Source organism: Oryx dammah, unplaced genomic scaffold (assembly GCF_014754425.2).
Source record: "Oryx dammah isolate SB20612 unplaced genomic scaffold, SCBI_Odam_1.1 HiC_scaffold_29, whole genome shotgun sequence".
NCBI classification, from domain to species: domain Eukaryota; kingdom Metazoa; phylum Chordata; class Mammalia; order Artiodactyla; family Bovidae; genus Oryx; species Oryx dammah.
The window spans coordinates 559,137-581,215 of record NW_024070213.1 but is presented as its reverse complement, the minus strand read 5'-3'; the positions used below and the strand labels follow the sequence as shown (position 1 = coordinate 581,215).

The 22,079-nt window shown below is 48.5% G+C and overlaps 1 protein-coding gene across 1 annotated transcript in view; it reads left to right on the top strand.

Moving 5' to 3' along the window:
• The window catches only part of MOV10L1 (Mov10 like RISC complex RNA helicase 1), a 61,940-nt gene that overhangs the window by 20,515 nt on the left and 19,346 nt on the right, over window positions 1–22,079 (top strand). Inside the window, exons 9-13 of the mRNA XM_040233142.1 lie at window positions 3,627–3,821; window positions 8,762–8,876; window positions 12,348–12,525; window positions 12,796–12,866; window positions 14,472–14,563. Coding sequence (XP_040089076.1) covers window positions 3,627–3,821; window positions 8,762–8,876; window positions 12,348–12,525; window positions 12,796–12,866; window positions 14,472–14,563 — 651 coding nt within the window. The remainder of the gene's footprint in view (window positions 1–3,626; window positions 3,822–8,761; window positions 8,877–12,347; window positions 12,526–12,795; window positions 12,867–14,471; window positions 14,564–22,079) is intronic.

The window sequence follows — 22,079 nt, the reverse complement described above, 5'->3', positions numbered from 1 at the left end:
CCTGCCAGCTAGGAGCTTGGGTGCAGCCCTTCCTCTCTCTCCCATCTCATCCACACCTGCTGGCTCTCCCTTGGTCCAAGGGTGGTTCTGATTAGATCAGCGCCTTGCTTCAGGCTGAGGGGGACACTGCCCAGAGGGCAGTCCTCGAGTGAACAGTCAGTGCTGGTGCCTGTGTAGCCATGGGATGTGGCTGACCTCGAGCAGCAGAGGGAGGTGGGCTGCAGGCAGAGGGAGATGGTGTCTTATGTAGCACAGCCCAGACCACTCTTGGGAACACTGGACGTGTGTTTCCCATTCTTAAGTCTGAAAATCACAGACAGTACTATCTTAGGTTTGTGATTTTATCTTATACTGTTCATGGGGTTCTCAAGGCAAGAATACTGAAGTGGTTTGCCATTCCTTTCTCCTGTGGACCACATTCTGTCAGACCTCTCCACCGTGACCCGTCCATCTTGGGTGGCCCCATACAGCATGGCTTAGTTTCACTGAGTTAGACAAGGCTGTGGTCCGTTTGATCAGATTGGCCAGTAGTCTGTGATTATGGTTTCCGTCAGTCTGCCCTCCGATGCCCTCTTTCAGTGCCTGCCGTCTTACTGGGGTTTCTCTTACCTTGGACGTGCGGTATCTCTTCACGGCTGCTCCAGCAAAGTGGAGCCGCTGCTCCTTACCTTGGACATGGGGTAGCTCCTCTCGGCTGCACTTCAAGAGTGAACATTGACATTCTAGGAATCAATGAACTAAGATGGACTGGAATGGGTGAATTTAAATCAGATGACCATTATATCTACTACTGTGGGCAGGAATCCCTTAGAAGAAATGGAATAGCCATCACAGTCAACAGAAGAGTCTGAAATGCAGTACTTGGATGCAGTCTCAAAATCAACAGAATGATCTGTTCATTTCTAAGGCAAACCATTCAATATCACGGAAATCCATATCTGTGCCCTGACCAGTAATGCTGAAGAAGCTGAAGTTGAACAGTTCCATGAAGACCTACAAGACCTAGAACTAACACCCAAAAAAGATGTCCTTTTCATTATAGGGGACTGGAATGCAAAAGTAGGAAGTCAAGACGCCTGGAGTAACAGGCAGATTTGGCTTTGGATACAGAATGAAGCAGGGCAAGTGGGCTAATAGAGTTTGGCCAAGAGAACACACTGGTCATAGCAAACACCCTCTTCCAACAACACAGGACTCTACACATGGATATCACCAGATGGTCAACACTGAAATCAGATTGATTATATTCTTTGCAGCCAAAGATAGAGAAGCTCTATACAGTCAGCAAAAACAAGACCGGGAGCTAACTGCGGCTCAGATCGTGAACTCCTTATTGCCAAGTTCAGACTTAAATTGAAGAAAGTGGAGAAAACCACTAGACCATTCAGGTATGACCTAAATCAAATCCCTTATGACTATACAGTGAAAGTGAGAAATAGATTTAAGGGCCTAGATCTCATAGATAGAGTGCCTGATGAACTATGGACGGAAGTTTGTGACATTGTATAGGAGACGGATCAAGACCATACCCATGGAAAAGAAATGCAAAAAAGCAAAATGGCTGTCTGAGGAGGCCTTACAAATAGCTGTGAAAAGAAGAAGAGAAGCAAAAAGCAAAGGAGAAAAGGAAAGATATAAGCATCTGAATGCATAGTTCCAACAAATAGCAAGGAGAGAGAAGAAAACCTTCCTCAGCGATCAGTGCAAAGAAATAGAAGGAAACAATAGAATGGGAAAGACTAGAGATCTCTTCAAGAAAATTAGAGATACCAAGGGAACATTTCATGCAAAGATGGGCTCAATAAAGGACAGAAATGGTAGGGACCTAGCAGAAGGTAGTAAGAAGAGGTGGCAAGAATACAGAGAAAGTACAAAAATCTTCATGACCCAGATAATCACGATGGTGTGATCACTCACCTAGAGCCAGACATCCTGGAATATGAAGTCAAGTGGGCCTTAGAAAGCATCACTACGAACAAAGCTAGGGGAGGTGATAGAATTCCTGATGAGCTATTTCAAATCCTGAAAGATGATGCTGTGAAAGTGCTGCACTCAATATGCCAGCAAATTTGGAAAACTCAGCAGTGGCCACAGGACTGGAAAAGGTCCGTTTTCATTCCAATCCCAAAGAAAGGCAATGCCAAAGAGTGCTCAAACTACTGCACAATGCACTCATCTCACATGCTAGTAAAGTAATGCTCAAAATTATCCAAGTCAGGCTTCAGCAATACGTGAACCGTGAACTCCCTGATGTTCAAGCTGGTTTTAGAAAAGGCAGAGAACCAGAGATCAAATTGCCAACATCCGCTGGATCATGGAAAAAGCAAGAGAGTTCCAGAAAAACATCTATTTCTGCTTTATTGACTATGCCAAAGCCTTTGACTGTGTGGATCACAATAAACTGTGGAACATTCTTCAAGAGATGGGAATACCAGACCACCTAACCTGCCTCTTGAGAAATCTGTATGCAGGTCAGGAAGCAACAGTTAGAACTGGACATGGAACAACAGACTGGTGCCAAGTAGGAAAAGGAGTACCTTAAGGCTGTATATTGTCACCCTGCTTATTTAACTTACCTGCAGAGTGGCATCATGAGAAATGCTGGGCTGCAAGCTGGAATCAAGATTGCCGGGGGAAATATCAATAGCCTCAGATATGCAGATGACACCACCCTTATGGCAGAAAGTGAAGAAGAACTAAAGAGCCTCTTGATGAAAGTGAAAGAGGAGAGTGAAAAAGTTGGCTTAAAGCTCAACGTTCAGAAAACTAAGATCATGGCATCCGGTCCCATCACTTCATGGCAAATAGATGGGGAAACAGTGGCTGACTTTATTTTTTGGGGCTCCAAAATCACTGCAGATGGTGATTGCAGCCATGAAATTAAAAGACACTTACTCCTTGGAAGGAAAGTTATGACCAACCTAGACAGCATATTGAAAAGCAGAGACATTACTTTGTCAACAAAGGTCCGTCTAGTCAAGGCTGTGGTTTTTCCTGTGGTCATGTATGGATGTGAGAGTTGGACTGTAAAGAAAGCTGAGCACCGAAGAATTGATGCTTTTGAACTGTGATGTTGGAGAAGACTCTTGAGAGTCCCTTGGACTGCACGGAGATCTAACTGGATCTTCCAGTCCATCCTAAAGGAGATCAGTTCTGGGTCTTCATTGGAAGGACTGACTGATGTCGAAGCTGAAACTCCAATACTTTGGCCACCTCATGCGAAGAGCTGACTCACTTGAAAAGACCCTGATGCTGGGAAAGATTGAGGGCAGGAGGAGAAGGGGATGACAGAGGATGAGATGGTTGGATGGCATCACTGACTTGATGGACATGGGTTTGTGTGGACTCTGGGAGTTGGTGATGGACAGGGAGGCCTGGCATGCTGTGATTCATGGGGTTGCAAAGAGTTGGACATGACTGAGTGACTGAACTGAACTGATTTTATCTTGGGAAAATGTTACATTGCTTATTGTAAAACACCCCTTTTTTTTCCTGTAAAAGAATTATAAAGGCTAAGGGTGACTAGTTTGCTAGCTCTGTGACTTAACCTGAGTGAAAAGGGAGGTTGTGTTAGATCTGCCTGTCTTAACTTATAACACACGCTAAATTGTGTCTTGTTTTTCCAGGAATTCTGGCCGCTGCAGGGAGCTCCTTCTGCTTTGCTTCTCCAATTTCATAATCGGGCGATACCTTGAAGTAAATGTTGTTAGTGAGGAGGAGTCACTGATAGCTGTCCGCGAACCCTTTTCTTGGAAGAAGTCTAAAAGTTCCCAGGTGTTAGCTTCCACTAAAACCACAGTCGTTGTGACCACACAGAAAAGGTACCATGAGCAGAAATGAAAAAGCATGCCCAGATCTTGGGCTCACGGTGTGAGGGACACAGACGATTGCTGTTGTTGAAGGGAGGCAGACATCCAGATAAAGGGGTATAGCTGTGGTCCAGCCTCTTACATCATTGTCCTGGGGGCACACTGTGAGGACCAGGTGGGGGGCCTGCGACCCCAGCTAGTCTCAGCGTGACTCTCAGAGCAGGGTAGGACTTGACCTTTTCCCTCAGCTGCTGCCACCCTTCATGTTCCCGACAGCACAGCCACCCACTTTCCAAGAGAGCCCATGTCACATATGGGCACCCAGCAAGAAGGGGTCAGTGAGACGTGGCTGGCATAGCCTCTGTGAGCTGTCCACAGCACCTGAGTGTCACTTATCAAGGGCAGCTTGAGGGTCACTTGGCTGCTTGAAGGCCTTTTGAAGATGTGACAGCTGTCAAAAGTGAAATTAAAAAAAAAACAAACCTATAACCTATCTACATGTGGCTGGAGGTTGGGGGCCACCCAGCCTCTAACTGGGGCATCTGGGAAAGTGCTTTATGTCCACCTTTTCTCATCTGCAGTAATAGACCCCAGAAGCTCTCAAAAGCAGATTTTGCTTTTTTAAGTTTGGTGCCCAAAATCATGACCTATAGACTGGAGGGTTTTCACAACTTAGTCCTGTGTGGGTCTGTGGCCTCAGCTGCTGCCCCAAGCCTCTGGGATGATGGGTGCTACTTTTCTGTAATGGGAAACCCTGAGTTTCTGCTTACACCCTACCTGGGAATAATTGAAGATAAGATGTGGACTTTGACTCCAGTTGTGGGCTGAAGGAAGGACCGTTGGAGTGTTGCATGCTGTCAGCCTTGGGTTGGCGCACTGTTGACTCCCAGCATGCACAGGGAGCCGCGTCGTCCCCGCCCAGTGTGACTCTCAGCATGCACAGGGAGCCGCGTCGTCCCCGCCCAGTTTCTCAGCCCCTCTGACTTGCTCCCATCTGTGATGCGATAGTCCCGCCCCCGCCCTGCCTGTGATCGTGAGGACCTTTCTTTCCGCTGGGCTGGGCTTTCTCTTGGTGTACTGGCTTTTGGCTGCTGCGCGTGGGCTTTTCTCTAGTTGCTGTAGTATGTCTGAGGGCCCGCCTTGCAGTGGCTTCTCGTGGATCCTAGGGTGCACTGACCTCAGTAGTTGCAGCACGTGGGCTCAGTCCTGGCATGTGGGTTTAGTTGCCCCACAGCATGTGAGATCTTAGTTTCCAGGGCAGGGATCAAACCCATGTCCCTTGGATTGGCAGGTGGATTCTTAACCGCTGGACTATTGGGAAGTCCCAGTTACGAGGATTAAGTGTACAGTTTCTGGCTCTGAACAGTCAGTAGTAATGACTAAACAGTAACAGTCACTAGGTGTGTGAACAGCGGTCAGGTTGGGTGGCTCTAGGGATGGAAGCTGAGCACAGGAGCAAGAAGTCACATGGTCTGCAAGCGGTGGGTCCTCAGGGCTGGGCTCCAGGTACAGGAGCTTTCTAGAGCCTCCAGCTGTCTTCAGTGGTGCTCCAAGCAGCTTTCTCATTACAAGTTGACTTAACTGGAAAAGTAAAATAGAGCAGGAGCACATGTATTTAATCTCCTGGTCAGTTTTTCCACTTTGAATGTTAACACATTGTTCCTGTTCAGGAGCATGCCTAAAACAAACATCTGTTTCCCACCGTCAAAGTAGTGACCCAGAGTGCCTGTCCTGATGGCCTGGCTCCTTTGGAACTGCCAGCGTCTGCATCTGCCCACCCCACCAGCAGACAGGCTGCTTTAAGCCCTCCAAGACCCAGCCCCAGCCACCAGTGGCCAGCAGCCTCCACACAAGGCAGGGCCTGGGAGCAACCAGCCCAGGGGCAGCCTCACCCACCACTCACAGCAGTCAGCCCACATAGAAGGCACATGCAGCTCTGGTGCTCAGAGGGGAGTGTGCTGCTGGGTGCATAGGACATCTACAAAAGGCCACTTTCCCAAGGTCAGGAAACGTAACCCCCCCACCCCCACCCCCCTGCCGATACTCAGAAATAAAAACAGCAAGCTGGACACAAGGTGACCGAGGAGGGCCTCCCTGGTGCTGTAGTGGTTAAGAATCCGCCTGCCAGTGCAGGAGACATGGGTTCAGTCTCTGGTCTGGGAAGATCCCACTTGCCAAGGAGCAGTTAAGCCTGTGAGCCATAACTACTGAGCCTGCGTGCTGCAGCGACTGAAACCTGCATGCCCCAGAGTCTGTGCTCCTTAACGAGGGAAGCCACTGCAGAGAGAAGCCCTCGTGCTGCAGTGGAGAGTAGCCCCCACTCACCACAGAGAGAAAGCCTGCAGGCAGCAGCGAGGACCCAGTGCAGCCAGAAATAAACAGTGCTAGCAAGGTGACAGAGGGATATGTTCCCAATACAGCAACAGTAAAACTCCAGAAGAAGAACTGAGGGACGTGGAGACAAGCCTCCTGAAGGAGAGATTTCAGGGTAATGATGGCAGAGATCAAGGAACTTGGGAGAAGAATGCATGAATGCAGCGAGAAGTGAGAAGTTTTCAACAGAGTTAGAAAATGTAAAGAACCAAACAGATGAAGACTGAAGTAACTGAAATGGAAAATGCCCTAGAAGGAATCAGAAGTGGATTACATGATATGGAGGAACGAATCAGCAAGCTTGGGAGACAGAGTGGCAGAAATCACTGAGGTGGAACAGAAGGAGGAGAAGGGAGTGAAAAGGAATGAGGATAGACTAAGAGAACACCGGGACAGCATCAGGTGTGTAGACATTCACGGGATAGGGTCCCCACAGGGAGAAGAGAGAGGCAGGGGCAGAGAGCGCAAGTGGAGACACAGCAGCGGAAAGCTTCCTGACCCCGAAAAGAAAACAGACGTCCAGGTCCAGGAAGCACTGAGCCACAGAGAATCAGCCCAAGAAGGAATGTAGCAAGACACACTGTAATTAACCTGTGGAAAGGGAGAGGCAGGATATTAAAAGCAGCACGCTAGGCAGTGGTGCTCTCGCCTGGAAAACCCCACGGACGGAGGAGCCTGGTGGGCTGCGGTCCCTGGGGTCGCTAAGAGTCGGAGACGACTGAGACTTCACTTTCACTGTTCACTTTCATGCATTGGAGAAGGAGATGGCAACCCACTCCAGTGCTCTCGCCTGGAGAATCCCAGGGACGGAGGAACCTGGTGGGCTGCCGTCTATGGGGTCGCACAGAGTCGGACACAACTGATGCGACTTAGTAGCAGCAGCAGCAGGCACAAGCGAACTCCTGCAAGACAGTCAACTGATTTCTCAGAATCTGCAGGCCGGAAAGGAGTGGCAGGATATATTTAAAAGGATGAAAGGGAAAAACCAACACCCAGGAACATGACCCAGCAAGGCTCTCATTCAGATTTGATGAAGAGATCAAAAGCTTTACAGATGAGCAAAAACTAAAAGAATTCAGCATCACCAAACCAGCCTTACAAGAAACTTTAAAGGGACTTTTTTTTTTAAGCAAAAAAGAAAAGGCCAGAAAAGAAAGTGTGAAAGTTATGAAAGAAAACTCGTAGGAAAAATAAAAATATATAGTAAAGGTTGTAAAAATAGCCTTGTATAAAGCTAGTAATAAGGTTAAAAGGCAAGAGTAGTAAAATCATACGTACCCACAACAAAGTTAAGTGACAGTGTTGGTTGCTTAGTTGTATCTGACTCTTTGTGACCCTATGCACTGCAGCCCACTGGGCTCCTCTGCCTTGGGGGTCTCCAGGCAAGAATACTGGAGTGGATGTGCATACCCTTCTCCAGGGGGTCTTCCTGACCCAGGGACTGACCCCATGTCTCCATGTCTCCTGCATTGGCGGGCGAGTTCTTCACCACTAGTGCCAACTGGGAAGCCCAGTAAATGAGGGATACACAAAAGATGTCAAGTATGATAATTATGAGGGAAGGGGAGTGAAAATGCAGGGTTCTTTAAATGTGTTCGTACTTAAGCAGCTTAAATAACCGTAGATGGATAGACGGATTGATGGGTGGATGGATGGAAGGTGGAAATGGATGGATGGAGGCTGGCTGGATGGAGAGGTGGGTGGATGGATGGGAGGGAGGGATAGATGGATGTGTGGATAGATGCGTGGGTGGGTGGATAGGTAGCTATCCCCAATGGGGGGAATGTAGTCAGTAACAATGTAATAATATTTTTGCAGAAGGACACATCTTAACTATGCTATGATCATCCTTTTTGAAATGTACAGAAATATCAAATCACTCTGTAGCTTAATAGGAACTAACAGTGTTGTAGGTCAGTTATACATCAAAAACAAAGTTATAGAAAAGGAGATCAGATTTGTGGTCACCAGTTTGGTTTAGGGGAGGGAAGTTGAATGAAGGAGGTCAGAGGTGCAAACTGCTGTTAACCAGCTGAGTAAGTCCTGGGGGTGCGACATACAGCGTGGCAAATGGAGTCAGCACTGCTCTGTGTTTACATGAGGGTTGTCAACAGAGTAAGACCTGAGGGTTGTCATCACACAGAAGAATATTGTTTTCTGTTTCTTCTACTCTGTTTGCATGAGACGGTCCGTGGTCGTTTCCTGGTACATGTGAGTCAGGTCATTATACTGCACACCTTCAATGTCTTCAGTGTGCCTGTCAGAGTCTCCATGGAACTGGAAGGAAAAGAACAGTTGAGCTCATTGGAAGCTTAGAAACAATGTCTCTGAATTCCCTGGTTCCTGGAGGCGCCTGGGCATTGGGCCTGTTCTGTTGCAGGCAGAGCAGCTCTGCTCCTGCTTACAGGAGGACAGGCCCAGAGAGCGGGTCCCAAAGCAGAGTGACGCTTTACCGACTGAGGACCGAGGCCAGAGCCCAGGTATCAGTGGGTTTTGGTGAGGATGTCTAAGTAAAGACATCTGGTAGAAAGTGCCTCGTGAGGACAGATTGGTTTTGACTTGAGACTCTCTTTTGTAAGGAACTCGCGACGACAACTTCCCAGCTTCCTCCCACAGTACCCGATACCAGACAGGCTTAAAAAGTGTGTGGAACAGAAAATCGACATCCTGACCTTCCAGCCGCTGCTTGCGGAGGTAAGGAAGGCGTCTTATGCGAAGCACTGATTCTTCTCCACGCTCGAGCTGTTTCCTGACAAGCTCAGGATGAACCCTTGTCGAATTCAGAGGTCATGTGGGCTGGTTTTCACCCCGGGAGCTGGGAGTGTCAGAATATTGAGCGTGGAGACCATCGCTGGGTCCCTCTGGAGACATCCATCCTCACAGTCTTATGGACTTACATGCACCAGGGCTCTGGGGACGCCCTCTCCCCACCTGGCCTTTCTCCTGTGTGGCTGAGCCTTAGCAGCTCTCCACTCCTGCCGGAGCTCTGAGCACTAGGAAGGCCTGCAGCCGCCCAGAGCAGTGAGGAGGGGAGGGGTCAGCCCTCCAACCCTGAGCCTCGGGCCTCCCCTGCCAGGACAGCCCCTCCTCACCTTCCCGGTGCTGTGTGTGCTCGGGCCTCCTCATGCCTGCTGGAGGAGGCCTGCTCCCAGCCTGTGTGCTGTGACAGGTGGAGGAGGGCTGGGAGGCCGAGGGCAGGGCAGTGCTGAGTGAGCCCCGGCAGGGCTGGAGCCTGTATATGTGCAGGGGGAGCAGAGATGTCTGCCTCGCTGGCAGGGAAGAGGGGAGCGCGGCCCTGTCTGCAGGAGGCGTCTTCCCAAGAACTTGGGGGTCTGTTGGCTGAGGAGAGGGTGAATGGAGTGAGGACTGGCCTGTGTTGATTTGGGGCAAGGGGCGAGGACAGGCTGCAGGGCCATGTGTCAAAGGAGAGCTTGAGCCCATGGCTGTGTGGCAGCTAGGAGCACGCTGACACTGAGGCAGACTGATGGACAGGCAGAGCCTCTGTCTGCTGGGCCCTGTGCCCTGCAGTGAGGATGCCGCAAGGGCACCGGCAGCAGACAGCGCCCGAGGCGGGCGGACCACAGGGAAGGAACAGCACCCACGGGCAAGGCCGTGGCTGGCTGCAGTGATGCCTGCTGGCCTGAGCTGAGACCGGAGCAGCAAACCAGCCCTAAAGTAGCTCAGAGCAAACCTGGGTCCGAGAAGTGGATCCCAGGGCGGTGCTCGTACAGCATCCAGGACTGTCCTGTGGGCCTCCTGTGACCTGGCCTGGGCGCCAGAACAGGACCTCCTCAGGAGTGCAGTTCCCAGGAGAAAGTGGCTCCTTTCAGCAGTGGTAATGTCACAGAACCGAGATAGTGCACTTGTCACTCAGCACTTCTGTGCCCTGTAACCTCCCCCCACAGTGTGGCCCCTCCTGGGTCGCCTCCCGTCTCCTTGCCCTGTCTGGGAGGGGCCCTCTGGGCCAGGAGGCCCTGCTTTCCTCCTCACTTTTATTCTTTTGTATGGAGTCTCTATTTTCCCTTACCTCCTTTTAGGGTTTTCACTAGTTTTAAGGCATTTAGTTCTCAGTGTGCCTTCCTGTAAGTTCTTCGCATTTCTTGGCTTGGGTTCTTGAGCTTATTGGATAACCTGAACTTGGAGTTCTCAGATTTCAAGGTTCTTGGCCATTCTGTCTTCATGTTCCTTCTGCCCTGCTCGCCAGGCTCCTGGGAAGGGCACGTGCGGCCACATGAGCTAGCCCGAGCTGCCGGCTGCTCCCTTCGCTTCTCTCTGTCTTTCGCCTCTGGGCTGCATTCTGAGTAGTTGCTGTGGCTGTCTTCAAGTTCACTGATGTTCCTTCTGCAGCATGTAACCTCTCCAGACACTGCAGTCATTGCCTCCACAAGTTCAGCGAGGGTCTTTTACATCTTCTGTATCTCTGCTTAATGGGCTTCCCTGGGGCTCAGATGGTAAAGAATCCACCCGCAGTGCAGGAGGAGAATACAGGAAACTCAGGTTGGATCCCTGGGTGTGGAAGATCCCCTGGAGAAGGGAACGTCAGCCCACTCCAGTATCCTTGCCTGGAGAATCCCAGGGACAGAGGAGCCTAGTGGCCTACAGTCCATGGGGTTGCATAGAGTAGGACATGACTGAGTGACTAACATTTTCACTTTAACTTCTCTACTTAACATGCTTCGTCTTTCTTCAGCTTTCTTTTCACTTCCGTTTTTTCCCTCCATGTTTTGACCGTATATAGTTAAATATATAAAACATATAAATATGTAAAAGAACTGTGTTATGATTCTGTGCACTGATTCTGTCCCAAGGTTGGTTGGTTGGTTGTTTGTCTTCCTTTTGCACCTTTTATTTTGTATTGGAGTTTAGCTGATCAGCGGCGCTGTGATAGCTCCAGGTGAACATGGAAGGGACTCGGCCATGCATATACAGGGATCCATTCTCCCCCAGACTCTCCTCCCATCCTGGGCGTCGAGCAGAGTCCCTGTGCTCTACAGCAGGTCCTTGTTGCTTATCCAACTTATAGCAGTGTGTACATGCCCCTCCCAAGCGCTCTAACTATCCCTTCCCCCCATTCTTCCTGCTGGTAACCACAAGTTCCTTCTCTAAATCTGTCAGTCTCTTTCTGTTTTGTAAATAAGTTCATTTGTATCCTTTCTTTTTAGATTCTGCATATAAGGGCTATTTCTCCTTCTCTGTCTGACTTACTCCCGGGGGTCATTTTTATTGTTCTGTGGATAGGTTTTTCTCCTGGTTACAGATTGTGGCTTCTGCTTATTTCTGTGCCTGGTCATCTTTGATTGGATGCTAAACAAACATTCTGCATTCTACTTTGTTGGTACTTCTATTCCTGGAAGTAGCTTTGAACTTTGTTCTGGGATGCAGTTGGGTTAGCTGGGAGCGGTTGGGTACTTTCAGCCTTCTTTTATTGAAGCCTGGCTAGTCAGCTCCGTTGAAGCCTCGTTAGAGCAGAGTGGTTTTTACTTAGGGCTGTTCCCTTCTGAGTCCCGCACCCAGTGCCCCTGTATCTCAGACCTTTCTGTTTAGGCTAGGAGGCCCACAGCACCTCAGCCCTGTGTGAGCTCTGGGAGTTGTTCTTTCCAACCCAGTGGCTCTCAGCAGGTGAACTTTCCCCCAAGAGACACTTTTGGTTGTCACAACTGAGCCTGCCCACAGCCTCCAGTGGGTGGAGGCCAGAGATGCTACTCACTGCTGTGCCCTGCGCAGCTCAGCCCTGCTGCACAGGCCGGCCACCCTGGTGTCAGCCGTGCGGAGGCTGAGGAGCCCCTCACCGCTCCCACCCCACGCATCTGCCCTGTCTGGCATAGCTTCTCACACTCATGACCTCACGGGCCCCGGGAAGCTCCAGATCACGGCACTGCACCTTTTCCCTGGCATTCAGCCTCTTGGGACCTGCAGCCCCACCGCCTCAGCACAGAGACTGCAAGGCTGCCTGGGCTCACTGTGTGCTGAGCCTGGCAGCTCTGTCTGGGTAGGAGCTGGGTGGCTGTGGGGCTCACTCAGATGGCTCCCTGTCTCAAGGCCGCCGCCCTGCTCTTGCCTGGTCCCCAGCGTGTGAAACCTGGCTAGTCAGCTCCGTTGGCTTCCTGACACGGATATGTGTGGAGTGTTGCTCTGCTTTCACTAACAGGCTGCCTTGTTTTCCAGCTTTTAAACATGTCAAACTACAAGGAGAAGTTTTCAACTTTGCTCTGGCTGGAGGAGATTCATGCAGAACTAGAACTGAAGGAGTATAATATGAGCGGGGTCACTCTGAAAAGAAGCGGGGATCTGCTGGTCCTGGAGGTCCCGGGACTGGCCGAGAGTAGGCCTTCTCTGTACGCAGGTGGGTTGGGGCATGGCGCGTTTCCTCGCTGGACTGGCAGACGTTGAACACAGTCACGGAATAGAGGGTTTTAGCTGGTGGCGCTGTCGTCACCTGAGCTGCCTTTGCTTTGGGTTCTCTCTCTCAGCACATTGGCGTGATTTTAAGCCATTGACCCCATAATGTTTTTTCGCTTATTCCACTTCTTCAGAGTGTATTATTTTACAGTATAGTAGCAGCAAAGTTTATTGAGTTTGTAGTTTTATATGTGGTGATGTGTTTTTTCACTAGGTGATAAACTGATTTTAAAAACCCAAGAGTACAATGGACACGTGATTGAATACATCGGCTACGTGATTGAGGTGAGAGGCCGCTGTCAGTCAGTCCACGTGGGGCCGGCCCAGCAGACCACTCACAGAGGGGACCACCTGCCTCGGGGATGGGGGAGCAGGTCCCCTGGGTGTTGACGGCATTTTAGAAAATCAGGGATCAAGTGAATATTTAAATAAGTGTGATGCATAGAGAATTTTGTAACTGAGGAAATCCTATCACTTTCAGCCATGAACAGCATGCTCACCTGTTATCATGTGGATATCAGGGTATGACATGGGTGTCACACGGAAGGGTTGCATTTACTCAGATTTGAGTGTTCTGAATGTGTCCCAGAGGGTAGACTGGTCATGTCCCTAGGGGCCATTCTGTGGACTAAACCCTCAGCAGAAGCAGGGCCAGAGATGTCAGGGGTGAAACCCCCATGGCCCTACCCCCAGGCTGGTTGGGGGAACGACCAGCACCACAAGCTGGAGAGTCCAGAGCTGAAGCTGCAAGTGCCGGCCTCAGGGTGTGAGGGCACCCCTGCTGATCCTCCTGCAGGACCGTCCATGGAGCTGCCGCTCCTGAGTGCTGGGCTGCCAGGTGAAGCTAGGGCTGTCTTGGGTCTCAGTCCGTTGCTTTGCTCAGTTCTCTGGAACTCCTTGGCCGGCGCCATGGCCTGGGTACCTTGAAGGCACCAGGGCCCTCGAGAGCCCCTGGATGGTGTGGCAGGTGGCACAGTGCTTCTGCTCGCCTCCTTGGGCTGCGCTGGCACTGGCCTCCCCCGGCTCCGCCTCAAGAGGGCCTGCCCGTCCGGGGGAGCCCGCGGAGCACTCCCCTCTCCTCCCTGACTCTAGCTCTGTAAGCCACCCTGTTGTGCTCCCTTGTGTTCTCCTGTGCTTGCTTATCTTGCTCTTCCCAGGTTTTTTGTTTCATGGTCTTTGAAGTTTCCGTAAACGACAGTGTCGGTGCATGATGTCCTGGGGTCCTCGATCTGTTGACGACTGTGCAGGTCGACCTCACTGTTTGTGGTTTGATTCCTTGTCTGCTTGGTGGTCTTTGATTACAGATTTATTTTCATTTGTCTTAACCTGTGAGGAAACTAGGGACCTGTGCCTGCATTTGCTTCTGCCAAGAGCAGGGGCAGAGTTAGCCTCACGTCACAGCCCCCAGCTCTTGGGAGAGACCCCACTGCCGGCTGCTTCTGTCCTCTCAGCTCCTCCTCAGCTCGGGATTTTCCATCCTGCTCATCTCTGATTGTTATGTAGGATCTAGCTTTGGCTGGAGGGTCCCTGAATGGTTCCCTGTCCTGCTGGAAGGGGGTTTTGGAATGTTGTCCATGAGGCATTTTTATGGTCAGCACACCCTGCTGTTAGTGGTCACCCACTGTCTGCTTTGGAGGTGGCAGCCTGCCTCCAGCATGCGCTGTCTGAGCCCCGAGGAGAGTGCGGAGGGGGAGGAGTCAGCAGCTGTGCTAGCTCGGCTGGCAGGGCAGCAGCACGCTGAAGCAGTCTTTCCAATATTTTTGCACACATTTCAGATACCAGATTTTAGCTCTGATCTATAGGATGGATTTTGATGATGAGTTGTGACTATGAGTACAGGATTGTCTAAAGCAAACATAAAGATGAGAAGTAAAATATTTTTCTTTTTAGATACATGAAGAAGATGTAACTCTCAAACTTAATCCAGAATTTGAACAAGCGTATCACTTTGAACCTATGGATGTGGAATTTACATACAACAGGTAATGCTTCAGGGACTCTGCCTGCTGGGTGGGGGCTTCTCCCCTTCGCTCGGCCCCTGACGCCTCGGTGCGGTGTGGGCGCTGCAGGTGGTGCTCCCGCCTGTCGTGTGGTCAGAGCTTGGTCAGTGCACGTTTGTGACAGACCAAGCTGCAAACATTTGCACGTCCGTTCCTTCTTGGACCTGAAGGGAGAATCCGCATGCTCGGTCACTACCGCCACTGCTCCCTCTCACCCCTCGTCAGCGTGTCACAAGCCACCTCTTCCCTTCCTCCACCAAGCCCCCCCACTGTTAGCTGGGATTTTGTGTTTCTCTTCTCTTTTTAAAAGAATAGTCTGTGTGTGTGCACATGTGCACGCATGTGCACACAGGAAGGTATGTGTGTTGCCTGTAGCTGCTCTGCACTCGCAGCCTGTGGCCCCTGGAGCTCTGTGTGCACTGACGTGAGCTTCACATGCCAGGTTTTTGGCACGCTCGTGCCCCCGTGTGCTCTGTCCCGTCTGTGTGCCAGCTGCGCTGCTGTGGATGCCCACTCTCTCCTCGTGCACACACACTCTCCCAGGTTTCCTTGGCTGCACACTTAGGATGGGGGTCACAGTTGGGGGCTGTTCATGTTCCAGTGCTACACGTGCTGGGAGAAGCGACCCCCAAGGTCACCCTCCTGAAACCTGGTTTTGGGAAACGTCTGGATTGGTGCCGTTTCCTCTGTGGTCGTGAGGTATGTTTCTCTGATAATGTCTGAGGTTAGGGATCTCCCTATTTGTTGGCCGTAAAGTTCTTTCATCTGTTAAATGCTTGTTCCTGTCTTTTACTGAGTAATTTGATTTCTATTATTTGTAGGAGTTCTCTCTGTATTCTTTATGTAGACCTTTCTTAGATTCGTGCATTACAGATAACTTCTGTGAGTTTGTTACTTGATTTCTCACCTCTTAAAGTATCTTTTGAGTATCAAGAGGTGGTAGTTTTTATAGTGGAATGTACCCGAGCTTTTGTACCTGAGTGCTTCTCATGTCTGGTCTTCCCTGGTGGCTCAGTTGTAAAGAGTTTGCCCGCAAATGGAGAAGATGCAGGTTCGATCTTTGGGTTGGGAAGATCCCCTGGAGAAGGGAATGGCAACCCACTCCAATATTGTTGCCTGGGAGATTTCATGGACAGAGAAGTCTGGCAGGCTGCAGTCCACAGGGTCACAGAGTCAGACAAGACTGTGCGACTGAGCACACTTGCCTGCTTTTCACATCTGCTGTAAGAGCGCTCGGTGTTTGGAATGCAGCCAGATGGAAACGTGTTGAGGCTGAATGGATGGTGCAGATGTGGAGTCGGCCTCTTGAGGGGTGTTTGCCTATGAAAGCAGAACAGACAGGACAAAGAGGCCAGTGAGTGAGGAGGCGCCCGAGGTGCAGGGTCCTCCCTTGTTTGTGTGCTGACCAGGAGCACGAGAGACTCGTGGGGACGCGGCTTTGCACGCGGTCTGGAGGCCATGGTCCCTGGGGCAGGGGCACATCCTCCTTGGTGGTGAGCTGGTACAGCAGGCGGAGTGCTGGTGAATGGGGGTGTCTGAGGGCTTGTTGCTCTGAAACAGGAGGTGGGATGCTCACAGAGGAAGGAGAGGATGTGGATCTGGGTGAGGGGACAGGCTGGGGGGCAGAGGCAACATAGCTGCAGCTGGTGTAAGAGGAAGCCAACTGACGGACACAGACGGGAGGGTGGGTGGGAGTGCTGTCGGATCTGAGCCCAGGAGAGAGAGGGAGCAGGAAGAGGCTCAGGCCCCTGGGCGGCTTCTTAACTCAGCATCGTCCAGGTGGGGCGCGAAGGGGGCCGGGCAGCCACCATAAGTGAGTGAGAAAGCCCGGGGGCACTTCTCCGCACAGAGGTTCTGCTCTCGCCAGATAAGTTTTTATTTCCTTTTTGTTGTTGTTCTTTTTCCCCCCTTTTTTATTCTTTTATCTATTTTCTTTTGGTTTATTTGTTTTTTTTCTCCCAGATAATTTTTTGATGGTTTACATTAAGTTACTGCCCCAAAGAAGAGCAATATCAAAGAATGTTCAAACTACTGTACAGTTGCACTCATTTCACAAAATCCTTCAATCTAGGCTTCAGCAGTACATGAACCGACAACTTCCAAGATGTAGAAGCTGGGTTTCAGAGAGGCAAAGGAAACAGAGATCAAATTGCAGATATTCGTTGGATCCTGGAGAAAGCAAGGGAGTTGAAGAAAAACATCTGTTTCTTTGACTACACTAAAACCTTTGACTCTGTGGATTATAACAAACTGTGGAATATTCCTAAAGAGATAGGACTACCAGACCACCTTACCTGTCTCCTGAAAAACCTCTGTGTGGGTCAAAAAGCAACAGTTAGAACCAGACATGAAACAATGGACTAGTTCAAAATTGAGAAAGGAGTACTCAAGGCTATATATTGTCACCCTGCTTATTTAACGTGTAAAAAGAGTACGTCATGCGAAATGCAGAACTGAAAGAATCACAAGCTGGAATCAAGATTGCCTGCAGAAATACCAACAGCCTTAGATATGCGGATGATAACACTAATGGCAGAGAATAAAGAGGAACTAAAGAGCCTCTTGATGAGTGTGAAGGAGGAGAGTGAAAAAACTGGCTTAAAACTCAACATTCAAAAAACTAAGATTGTGGCATCCTGTCCCATCACTTCATGGCAAGTTCAGTTCAGTTCAGTCGCTCATTTGTGTCCGACTCTTTGCGACCCCATGGACCGCAGCACGCCAGGCCTCCCTGTCCATCACCAACTCCCAGAGCTTGCTCAAACTCATGTCCATGGAGTCAGTGATGCCATCCAACCATCTCATCCTCTGTCGTCCCCTTCTCCTCCTGCCTTCAATCTTTCCCAGCATCAGGGTCTTTTCCAGTGAGTCAGTTCTTTGCATCAGGTGGCCAAAGTACTGGAGCTCCTGCTTCAACATCAGTCCTTCCAATGAATATTCAGGACTGATTTCCTTTGGGATTCACTGGTTTCATCTCCTTGCAGTCCAAGAGACTCTCAAGAGTCTTCTCCAACACACAGTTCAAAAGCATTAATTCTTTGGTGCTCAGCTTTCTTTATAGTCCAACTCTCACATCCATACATGACCACAGGAAAAACCATAGCCTTGACTAGACAGACTTGTCAGCAGAGTTAACATCTCTGCTTTTTAATATGCTGTCTATGTTGGTCTTAACTTTCCTTCCAAGGGGTAAGCGTCTTTTAATTTCGTGGCTGCAGTCACCATCTGTAGTGATTTTTGAGCCCCCCAAAATAAAGTCTGTCACTGTTTGCATTGTTTTCCCATCTATTTGCCATGAAGTGATGCCATGATCTTAGGTTTCTGAATGTTGAGTTTTAAGCCAACTTCTTCACTCTCTTTCACTTTCATCAAGAGGCTCTTCAGTTCCTCTTTGCTTTCTGCCATAAGGGTAGTGTCATCTGTATATCTGAGGTTATTGATATTTCTCCTAGCAATCTTGATTCCAGCTTGGGTTTCACCCAGCCCAACATTTCTCATGATGTACTCTGCAGGTAAGTTAAACAAGCAAAGTGACAATATACAGCCTTGATGTACTCCTTTCCCTATTTTGAACCAGTCTGTTGTTCCATGTCCAGTTCTAACTGTTGCTCCTTAACCTGCATACAGATTTCTCAGGAGGCAGATAAGGTCCAGAAAGAATGAAGAGATGGAGCAAGAGCAAAAACAAAGCCCAGTTTTGGATGTGACTGGTGATGGAAGTAAAGTCTGATGCTCTAAAGAACAGTATCGCATAGGAACCTGGAATGTTAGATCCATGAATCAAGGTAAATTGGAAGTGGTCAAATAGGAGATGGCAAAAGTGAACATTGACATTTTAGGAATCAGTGAACTAAAAAGGACTGGAATGGGCTAATTTAATTCAGATGACCATTATATCTACTACTGTGGGCAAGAATCCCTTAGAAATGGAGTAGCCCTCATAGTCAACAAAAGAGTCTGAAATGCAGTACTTGGGTGCAATCTCAAAAACAACTGAAGGATCTGTGTTCGTCTCCAAGGCAAATCATTCATTATCACAGTAATCCAAGTCTATGCCCCAACCACTAATGCTGGAGAAGCTGAAGGTGAACAGTTCTATGAAGACCTACAAGACTTTCAAGGACTAACACCCCCCCAAAAATGTGCTTTTCATCATAGGGGACTGGAATGCAAAAGTAGGAAGTCAAGAGATACTTGGAGTAACAGGCAAGTTTGGCCTTGGAGTACAAAATGAAGCAGGGCAAAGGCTAACAGAGTTTTGCCAGGAGAATGCACTGGTCACAGCAAACACCCTTTTCCAGTAACACAAGAGAAGACTCTACACATGGACATCACCAGATGGTCAACACCGAAATCAGATTGATTATACTCTTTGCAGCCAAAGATGGAGAAACTCTGTATAGTCAGCAAAAACAAGACTGGGAGCTGACTGTGGCTCAGATCATGAACTCCTTATTGCTGACTTCAGACTGAAATTGAAGAAAGTAGGGAAAACCACTAGAACATTCAGGTATGACCTAAATCAAATCCCTTATGATTATACACTGGAGGTGAGAAATACATTCAAGGGATTAGATCTGATAGAGTGCCTGAAGAACTAGGGACGGAGGTTCATGATGTTGTACGGGAGGCAAGGGATCAAGACCATCCCCAAGAAAAAGAAATGCAGAAAGGCAAAGTGGCTATCTGGGGAGGCCTTACAAATAGCTGTGAGAAGAAGAAAAGTGAAAAGCAAAGGAGAAAAGGAAAGATATAAGCATCTGAATGCAGAGTTCCAAAGAATAGCAAGAAGAGATAAGAAAGCCTTCTTTAGCGATCAATGCAAAGAAATAGAGGAAAAGAACAGAATGGGAAAGACTAGCGATCTCTTCAAGAAAATTAGAGATACCAAGGGAACATTTCATGCAAAGATGGGCTCAATAAAGGACAGAAATGATATGGACCTAACAGAAGCAGAAGATACTAAGAAGAGGTGGCAAGAATACACCCAAGAACTATACAAAAAAGATCTTCGTGACCCAGGTAACTACGATGGCGTGATCACTCACCTAGAGCCAGACATCCTGGAATTTTATGTCAGTGGGCCTTAGGAAGCATCACTACGAACAAAGCTAGTGGAGGTGATGGAATTCCAGTTGAGCTATTTCAGATCCTAAAAGATGATGCTGCGAAAGTGCTGCACTCAATATGCCAGCAAATTTGGAAAATTCAGCAGTGGCCACAGGACTGGAAGAGGTCAGTTTTCATTCCAATCCCAAAGAAAGGCAATGCCAAAGAATGTTCAAACTATTGCACAATTGCACTCATCTCACGTGCAAGCAAAGTAATGCTCAAAATTCTCCAAGTGAGGTTTCAGTGGTACATGAACTGAGAAATTCCAGATGTTCAAGCTGAATTTAGAAAAGGCAGAGGAACCAGAGATCAAATTCCCAACATCCGTTGGATTATGGAAAAAGCAAGTGAGTTCCAGAAAAGCGTCTACTTCTGCTTTATTTACTACACGAAAGCCTTTGACTGTGTGGATCACAACAAACCGTGGAAAATTATTAAAGAGGTGGGAATACCAGACCACCTTTCCTGTCTCCTAAGAAATCTGAATGCAGGTCAGGAAGCAACAGTTAGAACTGGACATGGAACTGCCAGGGTCCAGCCCTGGTGGATCCAGGGTAATTCGAAGGGGAGACGGAGTAGGCGTCCTAGAAAAAAACTTATTTAATTACAGATATAGAGAGAGATTAGAAACGGATAGTGTAGTAGGAAATATTAGTGAAGAAAAAGAGGCTGAATAACTTGGTTTACGTGGAATACCAATCACCACCTACGTAGGCCACAGGCGTCTTTCCGTTCTCCCGAAGGAGAGGAGGCACTGAGGCCTCCCTGGTCCAATCTTAGACGCCCAGGCAGAATTAGCAGGCTTGGTGAGTACCCACGTACCAGATGGGAATTCAGCCAGAAGGGGAAACAATGACATGGGGGAATCAGTCTTTCCAGAAACCAATCCCGTTTCTTTATTTTCAGGTTTGCTTATACACTTTTTGTTATACATAGGGATGAATACAGAGTCACGCGGGGTCAGCAGACCTGACCCTTGTCACAATCAGGTGCTTCATATAAAATTATACAAAGGTCTTATGGGTTTTACATCATCTTCTGGCCATGAGGCCTGCTGACATTTTATGGCCCTTTCTGATAACAGTCAGTCAACCAGAAAAGTTATTTTTTCCAGGGGTGATTTTTTTTTAAACCAAGCGCCACCCTCCAAGTAAAGTTGCATTCCTATAGGGTGAGGGTGTAGTGGGTTACAATCAAGAAAGGAATTTACTTAGTCTAAAGTTTAACATGATTAATCTTAAAGGTTAATACTTATTTCTCCTATATGCTAGTTATATTCATTATAAGGGCAAGGAATATGGAGATTTAGGAGCAAATATTGGCTCAACAAATGAAAACCCTTCACCAGTATTCCCCTTAAGATCTATTTAGTCTTAAGATAGTGATAAAGTTACATTTTTACATAGCAAGGACACAGTGATTTATAACAAAGTACAGTGATCTATAACAAAAGAGAAAATTCATTAACTCAAATAGTCTAGTATTGCTAACATCAAAAACTACTATATTTCCTTTTCTATATTCCACATACATTGATTCATATATTCCCAGGTGCCTAAGGATATGGAGTCCTGGCGGCAATCATTGACTCAACAATGAGAAAAGCCCTATGCTAATTAAGACTTTCAAAATACTCCAAACTCTCTGTGCTGTTTATGGTTGAGAGGTAGTAAACAATCATGTGCTTGGCAGGAGTATGGATAATCCTGTCACACAAGCTAGTTTGCTAGCGGAGAGGTTTGACCTGAGACACCCTTGTCACACCCAGGGCAGGGAATTAGCAGTAATTATTGGCACAATAAATGAAAAACCCTTCACCAATATAATTCCTAATCAACCCACTATACTATACTAATAATTTTCTAACTTTTCAAAAGAGTCTGTATATAGAAAGTTTAAAGCATCTCGTGCCTCTCACGGTTGGGAGGCTGTAAACAATCACATGGCCGGATGAACCCACTCAGGCAGGCTAGAGAACCTTCAGAGGAGTTTGTAAGTTGAAACACGCTTGTCACGCCCAGGAATTTTTATTAACTGGAGCTGCAAGTTAACTCCTTCTCCGAGAGAAATGGTGATGGGGGACAGCCCCCCGTAAAGTCAGAGGTGTAGGTGAGAGCATAAGTAAAGTGGGCAGTCTGGTTTTGGGGGTAGATGCTCGGGAACGGGGTTTCCTGAGGCTCGATCCCGCCTTTGCGTATGCCGAAGCCTCCTTCCTCACGACCTTTGCTGTGGGCGGAGTTCCTCACATACTGGTTACAAATAGGAAACGGAGTAGTCAAAGCTGTATCTTGTCACCCTGCTTATTTAACTTCTATGCAGAGTACATCGTGAGAAACGCTGGACTGGATGAAGCACAATCTGGAATCAAGATTGCCGGGAGAAATGT